The 15,043-nt window shown below is 41.3% G+C and overlaps 1 protein-coding gene across 1 annotated transcript in view; it reads right to left on the bottom strand.

Annotated features, from left to right (window-relative positions):
* Positions 1-565: 565 nt before the first annotated feature.
* The window catches only part of GCLC (glutamate-cysteine ligase catalytic subunit), a 36,194-nt gene continuing 21,716 nt past the window's right edge, over positions 566-15,043 (bottom strand). Inside the window, exons 7-16 of the mRNA XM_069851492.1 lie at positions 14,908-14,982; positions 13,948-14,064; positions 12,948-13,086; positions 12,296-12,408; positions 11,522-11,614; positions 9,549-9,653; positions 7,362-7,443; positions 7,167-7,270; positions 6,944-7,064; positions 566-2,242 (exon numbers count right to left, since the gene is read on the bottom strand). Coding sequence (XP_069707593.1) covers positions 2,037-2,242; positions 6,944-7,064; positions 7,167-7,270; positions 7,362-7,443; positions 9,549-9,653; positions 11,522-11,614; positions 12,296-12,408; positions 12,948-13,086; positions 13,948-14,064; positions 14,908-14,982 — 1,155 coding nt within the window. The 3' untranslated portion in view covers positions 566-2,036. The remainder of the gene's footprint in view (positions 2,243-6,943; positions 7,065-7,166; positions 7,271-7,361; positions 7,444-9,548; positions 9,654-11,521; positions 11,615-12,295; positions 12,409-12,947; positions 13,087-13,947; positions 14,065-14,907; positions 14,983-15,043) is intronic.

The following is a 15,043-nucleotide window of genomic DNA, read 5'->3' as shown; positions in this document are numbered from 1 at the left end:
AACTAGTGGCAGAGCGTGCCCTTCCCTGCGGCAGTTTGGGTTTGTCCTCTGAGAGCCTTCACCACGCCATCAGGAACAGGCTGGAACACATACCTTAGCTCCTTCTCTAGGGAATGGAAGCTGCTTAGATACCACAACCATGGATACGTCGATAAACAAGCAGCAGCTTTGTGTCTGACCCTTCTTGTCCTTTCCAAAAACACACAGGCAAAATCTCACAAAGGAAACTTCAGTGACCGCATGACAGAATTTGCTCTCACAGGACAGAAGTCACCCACTAGGCCAGAAGGGTGATTTAGTGTTGATGCAGCACGAGTAGGAAAGCATTCTAAATTTTTTTAGGGTCCTTCCAAGCACAGCACCCGATGCTGTGCAATCAGACAGATGCCAACAAGACAAGGGCCAGGACTTCTCCGTGGCAGGAGGGGTCAACCATTTGCCAACACCTGAGAAGTTTTACTGCGAACAACGTGAGTTTGGGTAAGAGGAGCTGCACTTGCCACACACACAACTCCTTTTTTTGAAGCTGAAAATGTGGGCTCAAGTCATGCAAGTGACCAACACATACTGCAAATTTTATTTTTATTTCCTTAATACAGAAACTAAATTAGCATATGCCTACATCTTGATTAAAACCAAATTCACCACCGCAGAAAAAAAGCATTCTTTTATTCTCTAAAGCACACCTGTGAACACAGAACAAAGTCTAATGTAATGTATAAAAGCTTCTTCTTAGTGCACCTCTTCATTGCAGTTTCTCCATTAGTTCTTTTTAAAAAATCATTACACCTTAGGTATTTATATAGGCTTGCATTAAGCTTTGCATACTCTACCCCTTATGCAAGTCACTTCTAGAAGTCAGTTAAGAAGCTACATCAAAAAAGGCCCCTTAAGTTTGCTTTATTTACAGTTGCAATGGCTAAATTTTAAATACTTTACATTCACTCCCAGCACTGGCTCCCAGTTCAAAGGATTAGTGCATTCCACGATTTCTTTATGACTACTTTCTAGAGGGGATTAAGTTGTCCATACCTACGGCTACGTAGGTACCTCAGCTACCTACATGAAGTACCTTCTAGGAGATCAACATGCTGACAAGAACATTTATACTAATGAATGACAAATGAGAAACTCAACCTTTAGGAAGGATGGACAGGTCCTTGGGTTCTCGCTGCAGTTAGTGTTGACTGGCAACAGCAGATACGTGGGAGAAAGAGCAGTTAAGGAGCGCTGAAGGCCAGAGCAGGTCTCTCTGGTTCCTCTAAGAGAGCTTTGTGTTCAGCTTTCACTTCCTCCTTTCTTTCACCACGTCTCCCCCCATTTATGCTTTTCCGTTAAGTGTTCAGGCAAATTTCTCAACTGCGATAGTGTACAAATTTACTTCAGAGGGGAAAAAGATAACGCATCTGCAGACAAGCAGATTTGTGTTATCTGAATAAAGACAGTTTATGAGTGGATGTAGGTCTTGGGGCATCTGAGAAACTTGCAAAGATTAACAAATGGGATGCACATGCATTTATCTGTTCTTACACACTTTCAAATCCCAAATGGGAGAAGTATCTGTGAATCAGGTAGGTCCAGAAGATTTCTTTTCTTTTTCTTCTTACATAATAAGGTAGATTACTTAGCACATTCCAGGTTAAAAAAGTTACAGTAAACATTCAGTAACTGGAATGCAATTAATATACAAGTACCGTTACATTTACAAAGCTGTTGAGGACGATTTTTCTTTCTAGAATAAGCATAAAAAAGTTACAAGCTAATTCACAATAACTTTAGATACAATGTTATTAAAATACATTGATGTTAATCATAAAAATATTTTACTATTTACATGTACATTGTATAAACCTTAACAATAAGAATATGCCCATTTTCGGATGCCTTAAACGAATATTTAGGCAGATTGGCCCATTTTATAGTGCAGTATCCCTGTTTTGGTCTTCACACCATGAAACTGTACCAGATTCACAGTATCTTTGCTAGTGCTTCGCTAAAAGGCTTAAACTTTCTACTGTTTAAGAAACATTCGTTCATTACAAAGAACCTGTTTTGTTTCCACTTTGTTTCTTATTAAATCCTACCCCCAGTAGTTCAGGACACTCTGCCTGGCCTTGTGCGATTTGGTTGCATTTCCAAATAAGGCTGTAATTCATTTCATCAGTTATCACACTGTCTTGCTTGTAGTCTGGGTGCTGTGCGATAAATTCCCTCATCCATCGAGCAACTGTCATTAGTTCTCCTGTGGGCAAGGGGAAATCAAATTTCACAGTTTGTACATTTCATTTAGCAGTGCAATACCTGAAGTTCTATGCTTTACATAGGCAATTCATGAACCATCCATGCTTTAATGAGAAACATTCCTATAAGGGTATTTGTATCAGAAACAGCGTGGCCAGCAGGACCAGGGAAGCGATTGTGTCCCAGTACTCAGAGCTGGTGAAACCACAACTCAAATCCTGTGTTCAGTTCTGCGCCCCTCGCCACATGAAAGACATTGAGGCTCTGGAGCGAGTCCAGAGAAGAGCAACGAGGCTGGGGAAGGGGCTGGAGAACAATTCTTATAAGGAACGGCTGAGAGAGCTGGGGGTGTTTAGCCTGGAGAAGAGGAGGCTGAGGGGAGACCTTATCACTGTCTACAACTACCTGGAAGGAGGTTGCAGCGAGGTGGGTGTTGGTCTCTTCTCCCAAGTGACAGGGGACAGGACGAGAGGGAATGGCCTCAAGCTGCACCAGGGGAGGTTCAGATTGGACATTAGGAAAAACTTCTTCACTGAAGGGGTTCTCAGGCATGGGCAGAGGCTGCCCAGGCAGGTGGCTGAGTCACCATCCCTGGAGGTGGTTAAAAGATGGATGGATGAAGTGCTTAGGGATATGATTTAGTAGTGGACAGGTACAGTTGGACTTGATGACCTCAAAGGTCTTTTCCAACCAAACAATTCTAAGATTTTTTTTTTTAAATATGGCTACACTGCAGGCCTAATTAAGCTTACATATCACTGACAGTGTAAAATTCACTTGTCTGGTGCGATTTTCAAACTTTCAGATGCTGTAACGAGACAGGGCAGAGAGAAGTAGCTACTGGAAGAAGTGTTACCAACAGTCTGTACAGCAAGAGGTCTTAAACATGTTATTTAGAAGAGAATCTGGCTGAGATGAACCAACAGACACCTCTACAACTAATACATATATATAAAATAATTCTGTAGTCAATCCATCCAACTCAGCTGCCAGCTTTGCTCCGTCTATTTTGACTTATTATTCTTTCTCCCTCTGGCAGATCCCCTAGGAGAAACTAGGCAGGCTCCCAGTTATACCAACTCCTGGGTTGGACATGCTGCTTCTGCTTCACTATGCAGTCCACGGGGCAGTCAGCAGGTGCCTAAGGGTCCCCAGTACTTCTATACAGCATCATCAAATGCCACACAGGAGACCTGCATCCCTATAAAATAGGAGCAGAAGCCTAGCTGGACACCTTTGTTAAGGCTTTGTTTGAATCTTGCTCCTGAATGCAACACATGCAAACAAACTTCAACAACTAGTAGAAGTTTAAAGTAACTCTGACAGCAAGACATTAGGTAGGCTGATCGGATGCTCAAAGAGCCTAGCAAAACCTTCATAACTACTGGAACCTCAGCTTCTTTCTAAGAATAGGAAGAGTCAAGGGCTTTCACTACAGAAATGTCTGGTCTGAGACTACTACAATAAGCAAGAGGAATCAAGTTACGGAAATCAAGGACATATAAATAAAAAGCATCCAACACTGATTAAATAGATCCTATTATTGGTTTTCAACAAAGGTAAACAAACAGAAATCAGAAAAATGGTGAAAAGTACAGGAGAGAAAAGTACACTGTAAAAGGTATTAGAAACAAAAATGTCCCTCAAAAATGAAAAGTCATGTCTTAAAGAAAACAGGCTAGAGTTTACAGTTCTATATAAAAAGAAAGCAGAAAAAAAAATACCCACGAAGCATTATTTGTCGATGGAACTAAAAACTCACATGAAAGCCTTCCCAAACCAACAAGAAGCAAGGGATCTGCAAGAAAATCAGCTGGGCTGGGACACAAGCAGAGCAAAGCTTAAAGAGAGACACAGTTCTGGACTAAAAGGCTCTGTGGGCTGTCAGTGTGGGAGGAGATGGGAGAGCAGTAGAGCTCGCACCAAGGCAGACACCTAGTGGTCAGGCAGCCCTATCACCCCTCGTCCTTCATACCAGAATAAATCTGCAGCATCCTCACGATGAAGAGAGCCTGCAGCTCTCAAAGGGTGTATGAATATCAGGAAAAGGCACCAGAGACTGACAAAAGCTGTGGGACAACTTCTGAGTAAGCAGAGACAAGACAAGGGGAATTGGAAGTTTGGAAGCAACACTATCCTACAATGCAGGAACTAGAATACATATGAAATAAGTGGGAAGTGCATTTAAACACACCAGCAGGGTGAGGGAGGTGATCCTGCCCCTCTACTCTACTCTTGCCATATTTCCTGCTCACCAAAATCTGGGGGGCTCTGGAGAGCTGGCTGGTGGCTTGGCCTCCCTCCAGTACCATTCCTGGTGATCCTCTGTTCCCTCTGTTCCGCTCTTGTGAGACCCCACCTGCAGTCCTGTGTCCAGTTCTGGAATCCTCAAGGATATAGAACTGTTGGAACGGGCCCAGAGGAGGGCTACAAAGATGATGCAAGGGCTGGAGCACCTCTGCTATGAGGACAGGCTGAGAGAGTTGGGGTTCAGCCTGGAGAAGAGAAGGCTTGGGGAAACCTTATAATGGCCTTCCAGTACCTGAAGGGGCTACAGAAAAGCTGGGGAGGGACTTTTGCCAAAGGCATGGAGTGATAAGGTGGGAGGGGACAGCTTTAAATTGGAAGGAGGAAGACTTTGATTAGGCATTAGGAAAAAATTCTTCATGATGAGGGTGGTGAGACCCTGGCCCAGGTTGCCCAGGGAAGTTGTGGATGTCCCACCTCTGGAAATATTCAAGGCCAGGTTGGATGGGACCTTGAGCAGCCTGATCTTGTGGGATGTCCCTGCCCATGGCAGAGAGGTTGGAACTAGATGATGTTCAAGGTCCCTCCCAGCCCAAACCATTCTATTATTCTATGCTTAACTACAGGAATTATATTTTTCAAAGAGCATATAATAAAATTGTGGCATTTCTCATTTAATGACTTTATGGGGACCAAAAGTGTAACTGTTTCAGGAAGGGGAAGGCAATGATCATGGAAATCATGTCTGTGGATGGTCATCTTCATGGTGATTATTGCACCACCTCTGGCTGTGAAAGCGCCAACACTGCAGGCAGCCAGGGACAAGGAGATGACACCTGGACAAGGATCAATCGATGCTGCTACCTTAACAGTGCTTTCATTAATATTTGGTGGCAGTCAGCAGCTGCTGCCTGCCTAGCAAATCTGCAGTTTAACTGAGTGGTGGCAGTCATGCATCAGCTAGATACAGACCACAAGGGCAATACCAAGCTGTGCTGCAAGAGAAGATGTGACTGAAGCACAGATACACTATGTGAGGGCAAGGTAAAAGTCACAGCAGCTAAAGGGCCAGTGTTTAACTCTCCTAAGTGCTCTTTGTTTGCCATTTGACAAGAGAAATCTGAGAAATGGCCACTCTGTGGACATGTCTCCTGCTAGACAGGCTGCAGCTCAGGAACATTTGATTTAAAATGGAGAGTAATCTGGAAAAATCCAAAGCTTACAACTGAGAAGCATAATAGCACAGTAATACAACACCTAACGCATTTTATTCTGTGAATTCTGGTTCTTAAGAAGCATCGTTTAACAATCAGTTCATCAGCATTAAGATATAAACCCTAGACTCTGTCTACCTCACTCTCACACCTTTTTGGTCTGTGTAAATACATGAGATGACTTTTGCGATGCCTGCAACGTTGCACCAAGCATCAACATTGTTCTTTGGAAGGGGAACACCTGCACAGGGGTTCAAGCCCACATCATTAGCTCTTGCAAAAAAACCCAAACCAAACTATAAGACTATGCATTCCATGTTTTTCCAAGAGTATTTTTCTGAAGGGAAAAAACCCAACTACAAATACTGGAGTATTTTGAAAGCATCACTATTTTGAGGTCTGATGTGCCTCAGATACACTCTTCATGCCAGTTTTCTTCTCTCTCTCAGTTAAGCCAAGCATCAAATCCCCATCAATGCTACCTGAGGGACAGAAGTCTCCTACAAACAAACAGACTTAGCAAACAACATTTACAGTGAAAACTGTCATTAACTAAAACTTGTTCCGATTCTGAAGTACTGCTAAAGTACTGAATTACCAGGCAAAAGTCCCGATTTCTACTTCAGCTTTAAAAGGGGCTTTGTCTAGAAGTTTCTTCAATTTTAAGGATTAAAAAGGAATGCAACACTTAAAATTAATGAACGTATTTAATAGGCAGGAAAAAAGGATGCCTTGACTTACGTGACTGTCTAGCTAAATTTATAGCAAGGCAGTTACACAAGAGATTTTCACGTAGATGCAGATTGTGCTATGGGCCCAGTTAAAGTTTAGCCTGCACCTTTTACTCATTCTGCTGCATTTTACAAAAAGGAACATAAAGGAGCATAAAGAGTTATTATACCGCCTTTGAAGACACTGCAACACTAGGAAGACGGGAAGAACTTGGTTTGCTCCGCCTCAAAGGAGTCCTGCTACTTAGAAAAGAGTTTTCTAATCAGGGAGCTGAAGACTAGGTCCTTAGGAACGCTTTAGGTTCCAAAATGGATCATGAAACATTTACAGTCAGAATTAGAAATGACCAGATTTAAGCCAGAGAGCACACTCCAGTCCTTAGCTCCTCAACACTTAACCAGAGAGCCACAGCTGCCACCAGTTTTAGCCAAATGCAAACTAGAACAGCTCAATTACTCTCTAAGAAGAAAAAGACCAGGAAAATCAATGTCTAAAAATGACAAACATACCAGATGCTCTCTTTTTTATTAGCTTCAGGTAGTTTAGGATGGTGCATCTTGTGTCCACATCCACTTCCATGTTTTCAAGATAGGAATTCAAAATTGGGATCAAGCCAGGAAAAACTCCTTCCTGTGTAAAAGAACAGAGTCAGCATAAAATACACCCAAATTGGTTTCTGGGAGGGTGGGATGGAGGGGAAAGTTGTGTGTTACAGGTAGAATAGGCTATGACCTTCCCATTGATAATTGTATCAATGCTCATTAGGGCGTACTCCTCCGTGTCAGTGCCTGTCCCATTCTGTGCAGAGCCACATCCATCCACAACAGCGTTTCCGCCTACATGGGTGAGAAAAGGAAAGGAAGAAATGGTCAAGAGGGCAAGAGATGCACTAAACAACAGTGCTAATCAGATTGCTCGTTATGGTACCTTTGCAAATATCTTTTCTGAAGTAAAACATTCCCTGCCGGACAGCATCTCTTTTCTGGGCCACCTTCATGTTTTCATCCACCTGGCAAAATAAGTATTTCAGAAAATTAGGATTCTCTCAAACCCATACATCTTGGTCTCATTAGTTGAAACACCTGCTATATTTCTCATTATTTCATCACACAAGGCCAAGCTATGGCAATAGGTTTTATTGCATTCTTCAGGGATCCCAGGCAAAACCACAAAGAGATGATGTTCTATGAAATTAGGTCACCAGCAGAAAAGGTTAACAGTATTATGTTAGAACACGCTACACTAATCTTTTAAGTTTGGATGAAAACACAGGAACAGCTGAGATTAACAGGTTGCATCCCATCTGGCAGACTTCTTCGCATATTTAGATGTAATTTAAATGAGCACAGAAGAAAACTGCCATTTCCCTGGCCATAGTTTGCTGCTTTTTTTAACAAAATCATTAAAGTCTTTAGAAGAACGATCACTACATTAAACAATCCTTCAGAAACAGAATTCCAGTAATTCTGTACAGGTATCACATCTATTCCATATCCAAGCATCTGTTAAATAGTTAGATAAACTTAAGACTGTGAGTGAAGAAGTTCTAAATTGCAGGCTTCTCTGCTCATACATCTGCAAATGACATAAGCATCACTCTGCCTTTCTGGATGGAAGACTTTGTCCAAGTTCTTTGGTCGATGTGTTCTCAGGCAATTAACATCCCACAGCTTTCAAACATTAGCTTTACTGTATTGCCTTCAGAAGAAAGGATGCGACTTACTGAATTCTTTGTTTATCCTTTAATTAAGGGCAATGCAAAATCTTCACTCACTTCTTACCTTTCAAAGCTTTGTTTTCAAATGTCTATTTTCGTTCATTTTATGTTATGAAACTAATTTACACAACAGGCTGTTTTGAAAGTTCAAAAGAACTCCGGTCCTAGCTGATGGGAGTACAACCGCACTCAGACAGGAAAGATTAGTGTGAGATTAGCCCCACAAACCCGTATTATTTTACGTGAAAGAGGCAGGCTTACTACTGGTTGTGCAATTCTGTGTTGCGTTACTTGCCAAATTACTTGGCAAGCTGAAGCAATTTTATGCTGGGCCCCCCAGCCCCCCAATCCTGTTCAGGTTCTTTCAGCACCCAATCTCTTTTTCAGCCTTAACTGGTATTCATTAGTTAAAAAATTTGTGCTTTTGAGACATTTCAAACAACAATGTAATTATGTACTGTAAGTGCGATATTGTTGCATTATTTATGAGGTCTGAGCTCCCTGACATCAGGAAGATTAATTTCTCCTTTTAGAAATCATACTGCCTGTATGGTATGATAACTGTTAATTTACAACTTCAGTATTTTGCTCCATTTTAATTAAAAACACTAGAGAAAAGCCACAGGGTACTACAGCTATGCTGTAGCCAGCCCTGGAACTGTTTTCTAGCATACAGTCTGACAAAAGCCTTCTGCACTACGAGACCTTTTTTAAAGCCGCCTGTAACGTTGCAGGACTATCTGTTTTAAAAGACATTTTCTGGTCAGATGTCCCAGAAAGAAGATGTGCAAGGACATTTTCACCCAAATCAGTTCAACCAAAGTGAGGACAAGACTAAGAAAAAGGCGCATTTTGCATGGCTGGTCTTCTAAACATAAAGTCACAGCTGTGACCAAAAATAGCAGTATTTGTTTTCACTCAAATACCATGTGACACTAAGCACGCTGAGCTCCTCCTTTCCCTCTCCACCAGATACAAACAAAATCAGAGAATGAAAGCATGAGATACAGGCAACAGCCATGTTAAAATAAATATCTAAAGTTTTTATTTGACCTCCAGAGGGTTTTCTTCCCCCCACATGAAAAATGGTGGAAACACATCCTTTCCCAGCGTCAAAACAGTCTTGTGACAATGGTATTTCAATATTTCTGCAGCAGTCACTGCTAGTCAACACCAATTCCCACAGTAATTGTCTATAAGCTTAATTCTATGAGACAGCAGTAAAATATTTGTTTAATACTGTAGAGCTGAAATCAATTCAAAGGACTGGTACAAATGAAAACTGACTGAAAGACAAAAATGACTGTTCTACTAAGTGCACAAACATTAGTTCTAGCTTGCAGAATACAAAAATCAGACTTGATTCAGCTCTAATAGACCTGATCTTTCACACTTACCTTGGACAAAGGTATGAGGAAATCCAGCTTGTATGACAGAATCACTCTGGTTAGTAGTACCACAAACACAACATATGCAGAGTTTTCAAAGTCTGTTAACTGAACCTAAACATGAAAGGATTAAATTAGTTTAGTGGGAACACATTCATGGAAGTAGGCAAGTATCTGGGAGAGTTTAAAACAGTTTGACTTCAACATTCATAGAATCGTAGATGGGTTTGGGTTGGGAGGGACCTCGCAGATCATCCAGTCCAAAACCCCCTGCCACAGGCAGGGACACCTCCCACTGGATCAGGTGGCTCAAAGCCCTGTCCAACCTGGCCTTGAAAACCTCCAGATGGGGCAACCACGACTCCTCTGTACAACCTGTTCCAGTACCTCACCACTCTCACAGTGTAGAATTTCTTCCTTATATCTAATCTAAATCTACCCTCTTTCAGTTTAAAGCCATTATGCTCTGTCCCATCTCTACATGCCCTTGTAAAAAGTCCCTCTCTAGGCTTTGTGCACACCTTCAGGTACTGGAAGGCTGCTACAAGGCGTCCCCAGAACCTTCTCTTCTCCAGGCTGAACAACCCCAACTCTGTCAAGCCTGTCTTCACAGGAGAGATGTTCCAGCCCTCTGATCATTCTCATGGACCTCCTCTGGACTTCCTTCAACAGGTCCATGTTCTTCTTACGTTGGAGACCTCAGAGCTGAGCACAATACTCCAGGTGGGATCTCACCAGAGTGGAGTAGAGGGGCAGAACCACCTCCCTCAACCTGCTGGCCATGCAGCCCACTATATGGTTGGCTTTCTGGGCTGCAAGTGCACACTGCCGGCTCATGTTCAGCTTTTCATCCACCAGCACCCCCAAGTCTTTCTCCTCAGGGCTGCTCTCAATCCATTCATCCCCCAGTCTGTACTGATATTGCCCCAATCCACGTGCAGGACCTCACACTTGGCCTTATTGAACTTCATGAGGTTAGCACAGGCCCACCTCACAAGTCTGTCAAGGTCTCTCTGGATGGCATCCCTTCCCTCCAGCGTGTGACCATGCCACATAGCTTGGTATCACTGGCAAACTTACTAAGGGGGCCCTTGATCCCACTCTCCATTTCACCAACAAATATGTTAGATAATACTTGTCCCAATAACAACTCCTGAGGAATGTCACTCGTCACCGGTCTCCACTTGGCCACTGAGCCATTGATCGTAACTTTTTGACTGCACGCATCCAGCCAGCTTCTTACCCACTAAGTCATCTGACTGTCAATCCATGTGTCTCCATTCTAGAGACAAGGATGTCGTGTGGGATAGTGTTGAACATTTTGCATGAGTTTAGACAGAAGGCACTTGTTGGCACCCGTATTCACACACTCTGCTACTAGGGATCCTGATGCACGAGCTGGAGTCAGCAGCAGTGACTTCAAATGCACAATGCATGCACATGCTTCAAGCTCAACCCTTTAATCCAACACCAACACACGCTCGTGTTTTAAGAGACTATCTAATAACCTGCACCTTCAGGCCCTCTGTGCAATTACAAATGTATAACAGCTTTAAAACTTCCACTTTAAAGGGATTAAAGATAGAGAGCTCAAAAAGAGATAGCTATAAAATAAAAGCTCTTCTGAAAAAAAACCCAGAACAATGACAGTTGCATTGTTCAGTATGAGGAAATGTACTGGAGAAATACTATCCCTAGAAGCTAAATGGGGCTTTGTTTACTGTTGCTCTAATAAAAGCCTAATTCCTTTCCCCATCACCCCAAATCCATTAGAATGCTTTTTCGTGCTGCAGTGGATTCTCCTGTCAGTTACATTCCCACGGTCCATGCCTGATTAAACACTGCTGTCCAATTCACTAGCATCTAGCAATTCAATGGGGAGAAAACATAAGTAATAAGGGTTTAGTATGGGAAGGCAGAATGCCTGGTAATTTTCCACTTCCAGGGAAATGTGCTTTTGTACACATGTACGCCTTCCTTACCTCCATAGGTCTGAATTCCACCCTCCATCCGATATCGGAATTTGGGGGAGGTGGCTTAAACCTCATTGTCTGCCAGTTTGTAGACTGAATATTCTGCAAAGCACATGAGAAAAAATCTGTCACAATCAAGATATGCTTCATTCTATAATACAATCAAAGAAAAATAAGCAGATAACAATAGCCCTAATACTGTCCCTGGAACAGCCCATCAGGTTAGAGAAGTGCTTCCAAACTAAGTGGTATAACTTCCTAAAACCCACAGTATAACCACCTTTCATAGGAGCAAATACATAACAAATTCTCATGCTACTTTGTTTGATTACATATAAGATACCTGGGGGCTGTGATTTATCTGGTTTCTTTTTTTTCTGAGGGGCTGACACATCCCAAACTAAAAATACCTAGTATTACCATTATTTCATAAAGCTGTATAAGAGATGCATTTATATGCAAAAATTATATAAAGCATTTTTTTTAGGAAACCATAAAAATATACAGTCCCCTGTAACACTTGTAGACAAGACTTGTAGCTTGGCCTTTTCCTATTTTATTTGGTTTAAAGTATAAGCTATCGTCCTCTCCTAAATAAATGACAAAACAAAGAAATAAATGCGCTTATAACTGCAAATTCATATGCTAAAGAACTACTTGCAATGACAAATCCAGGAAAAAAAGAAATCTCAGCTAATACAGTCATCCTCCAATTAAGCATTTCTATAAAGAATAAGCCATTTTAAGTATATATTTATTAAATTCCTCTAAATTAGACACAACCTCAAAATGGTCGGATTCATTTGCATCATCTAGATGTATTTTCTCCTCAAACAATGTCAATGGATCTCGAATGAACAAGTGTGCAATATGCTGTGCCAAAAGGTGGTCAATACCTACAAAATGAAAATTCAAACAAACAATTTACACATAGCGAAGCAGGCTCTAGGAAACGATTTGTCCTACAAGACTGAAAACATCCAACTCTGCAATGCTACCTCAACCCACCACATCCTGTTAAAGTTTAAATGATGACTTTGAGAAGGAAGGAAGTGATTAAAGAGGGGGATAAAAAAAGGAAAAAAAAAAGAACATGTTCTTGTTTGGAAATGGCAGCTGAATATTGGTGTGGCTGCCATTCTTCCTTTTTTCTGATGCCCCGCTGTGCCACGTTTCCTAAAGCAGTTGTGCTCTCTCCACAAAAACAAAACATTAATGCATCAAACACTGAGCTTCTCAAGCTGGAATTAGAGACAGTTTCCAAAACAAATGAATTCTTCAAGAACTCTCAAGACCACGCTACACAGATACTTCCTGAGCAGGAGCCACTCTGAGGGATGCACAATGATTGAAATGAACAAGAACAAAAACAGAAAATATCCCCACACACTGCAAGCATAATTCTTAACCTGCTCATAATGAAGCAAACACTTACCTTCCTTTATTAGGTGCTCGTAGATATCTTTGTCTATTGTCAAATCAATGTCATTGTATTTCTCACCACATTCAGATAGATAACTGTCTATGGAATCATATCTGGATTTACTGATTCTATAATGGTTGTTCTTCAGTGGCTATATAATTTAAGAATACAATATTTTAACAGCTTGTTAACAATGTTACCTAAGTTTTGCTCACTAATGATACTTATGTGAGAATTATTACCCTGCTTAAAAAAACCTACTGCCTCAATTAAAATTATTCAAAGCACAAGTCTTAAATAGGTTTAATAGAAAGTGATTCTGGAACTATGACTATTTCCTTTGCAGATGTATGTATCTGAGCAAAAAACCAGTCATCACACAGACTGGAAATCTCTAAAAGTGGAAACGCTTCCCTGATGTAATATAGCATTACCCCAAGTACCTGAAAAGTATTATTATACCTATTGCAACACACACCAAGACAGTTTCACTATGTGCACATTGTGAGAGATGCTCTTAAAGCGGGCATCTGGAGTAATATTCAAGCAGATTATTCAGAATTACTTTTTTATTCTCTACAATTCTACAAGTGCCTTGAATGCCAATTCCTGCTTAGAGAAACTCCTTAAATTCAAGTTCTGACATCTGGCTCTTTTTGCATTTTTCTAGTCTGTATTACAAGATTACTCAGCAGCCCCTGCTATTTAATCCAAAGCAATTTTTGCTTTTTGGGCTCAAGCACAGGCTGGGAAGTTTAGCCACAGAAGGATCTTTTCAGCAAGCTGTGGAGGAGCGAGTGGAGTTTCCATAACTAACTAAAAAGATACATTTGCTAATGTAAACTGCACAGCCAAGGTGAATGTTTACACCATCTCTCTTGTATTTACCACAAAGATCGCCACATTCCCTCATTAGTGGTTCTGATGACACCAAGCAGAATTTGATACTAAAGGGGGTTTAACTTTTTTGCCTGGAAAAAACCCAAAACAACTACTACCTAACATTACTTACCTCTAGCCCCCTCTCTTCCCGTGTTCGATCATCTACTGATGCTGAGATTACTCCCCAGCGACAGTCAATGTCGGACACATAGCCTCTGTAGAACGGAGATGCAGCACTCAATGCCATCTAAAATCAAATAGCCTGATAAGAAAACAAAGGACAAGCCAAGGAACCAAAAGCAAAATACAACCCCACCAGAAAGGCAAACTTGCTGGACCAGAAGTAACTGAAGTATATACTTCAATTTAATGTACAGCCAAAGCCCACACAGCCACAAATCTCCCAGTTGCTATCTCCACAAAACACCTAGAGAAAGGGTTTGTATTACTGGAGTGGCATCTGAGGCTCTTCAAATTTACTACCTCTACAGGTCAGCATCTAAGGAACACAAGGACGATCAGAGGCAGTTCCATGACAAATCAGCAAGTATTCTGCTCACACACTTCCAGATTCCAAGAGTTCACCTGGCAATTGTTTTATTTGTTTCAATAAACAAATTGGAGCAGGATATGCTCACCATCTAGACCGGACCAATACTTTATTTTTATAATACCTGTTATAAATACCTGTTTATAACCACATGCTTACTAAAGGGACAGATTTAAACATCCTAGGCTGAAACCATCTGTAACACCAGACCAGAGTTGAAAAATTAAAAATTAAGGAGTCAGCTTGTCTCGTTTTCGTGAAAAATTGCCTCAAATGTATTTCTAGAATTATTCAGTATGTCTTGTACATGTGGGAAGGAGAGCAGAGGAGAAGAATCAAGACATCAGCTGGTTTGTAGTCTCATTTGGTCATTAAATAAATCATGTTGCTCACATGACAACCTAGTAGGAGACTGACACTTCTCCTAGACTACCAAATTTGTGAGTAGCATTCAAGTTTTTTTTAATTTAGATTTCATTTTTTCATATGTAGTGGCTCTCGTGTAATGAAGAGCTGGTGTGATAGAAGTCCATTACTTACCACAATGGGACAAATCGTGGCCAGCTGATCATAGAGATACCTCGCTTCGGAAATGCTGCAAGCCTGGAATGTTACCTGTTGGAAAAAGTACAATTGCTATCACAATTTCTGTAATTATTACACAAGCACAGTCTTC

This window comes from Phaenicophaeus curvirostris, chromosome 2, assembly GCF_032191515.1.
Source record: "Phaenicophaeus curvirostris isolate KB17595 chromosome 2, BPBGC_Pcur_1.0, whole genome shotgun sequence".
Taxonomy (NCBI): domain Eukaryota; kingdom Metazoa; phylum Chordata; class Aves; order Cuculiformes; family Cuculidae; genus Phaenicophaeus; species Phaenicophaeus curvirostris.
The sequence above is the reverse complement of the archived record's forward strand: the minus strand, read 5'-3'. Positions and strand labels throughout refer to the sequence as shown.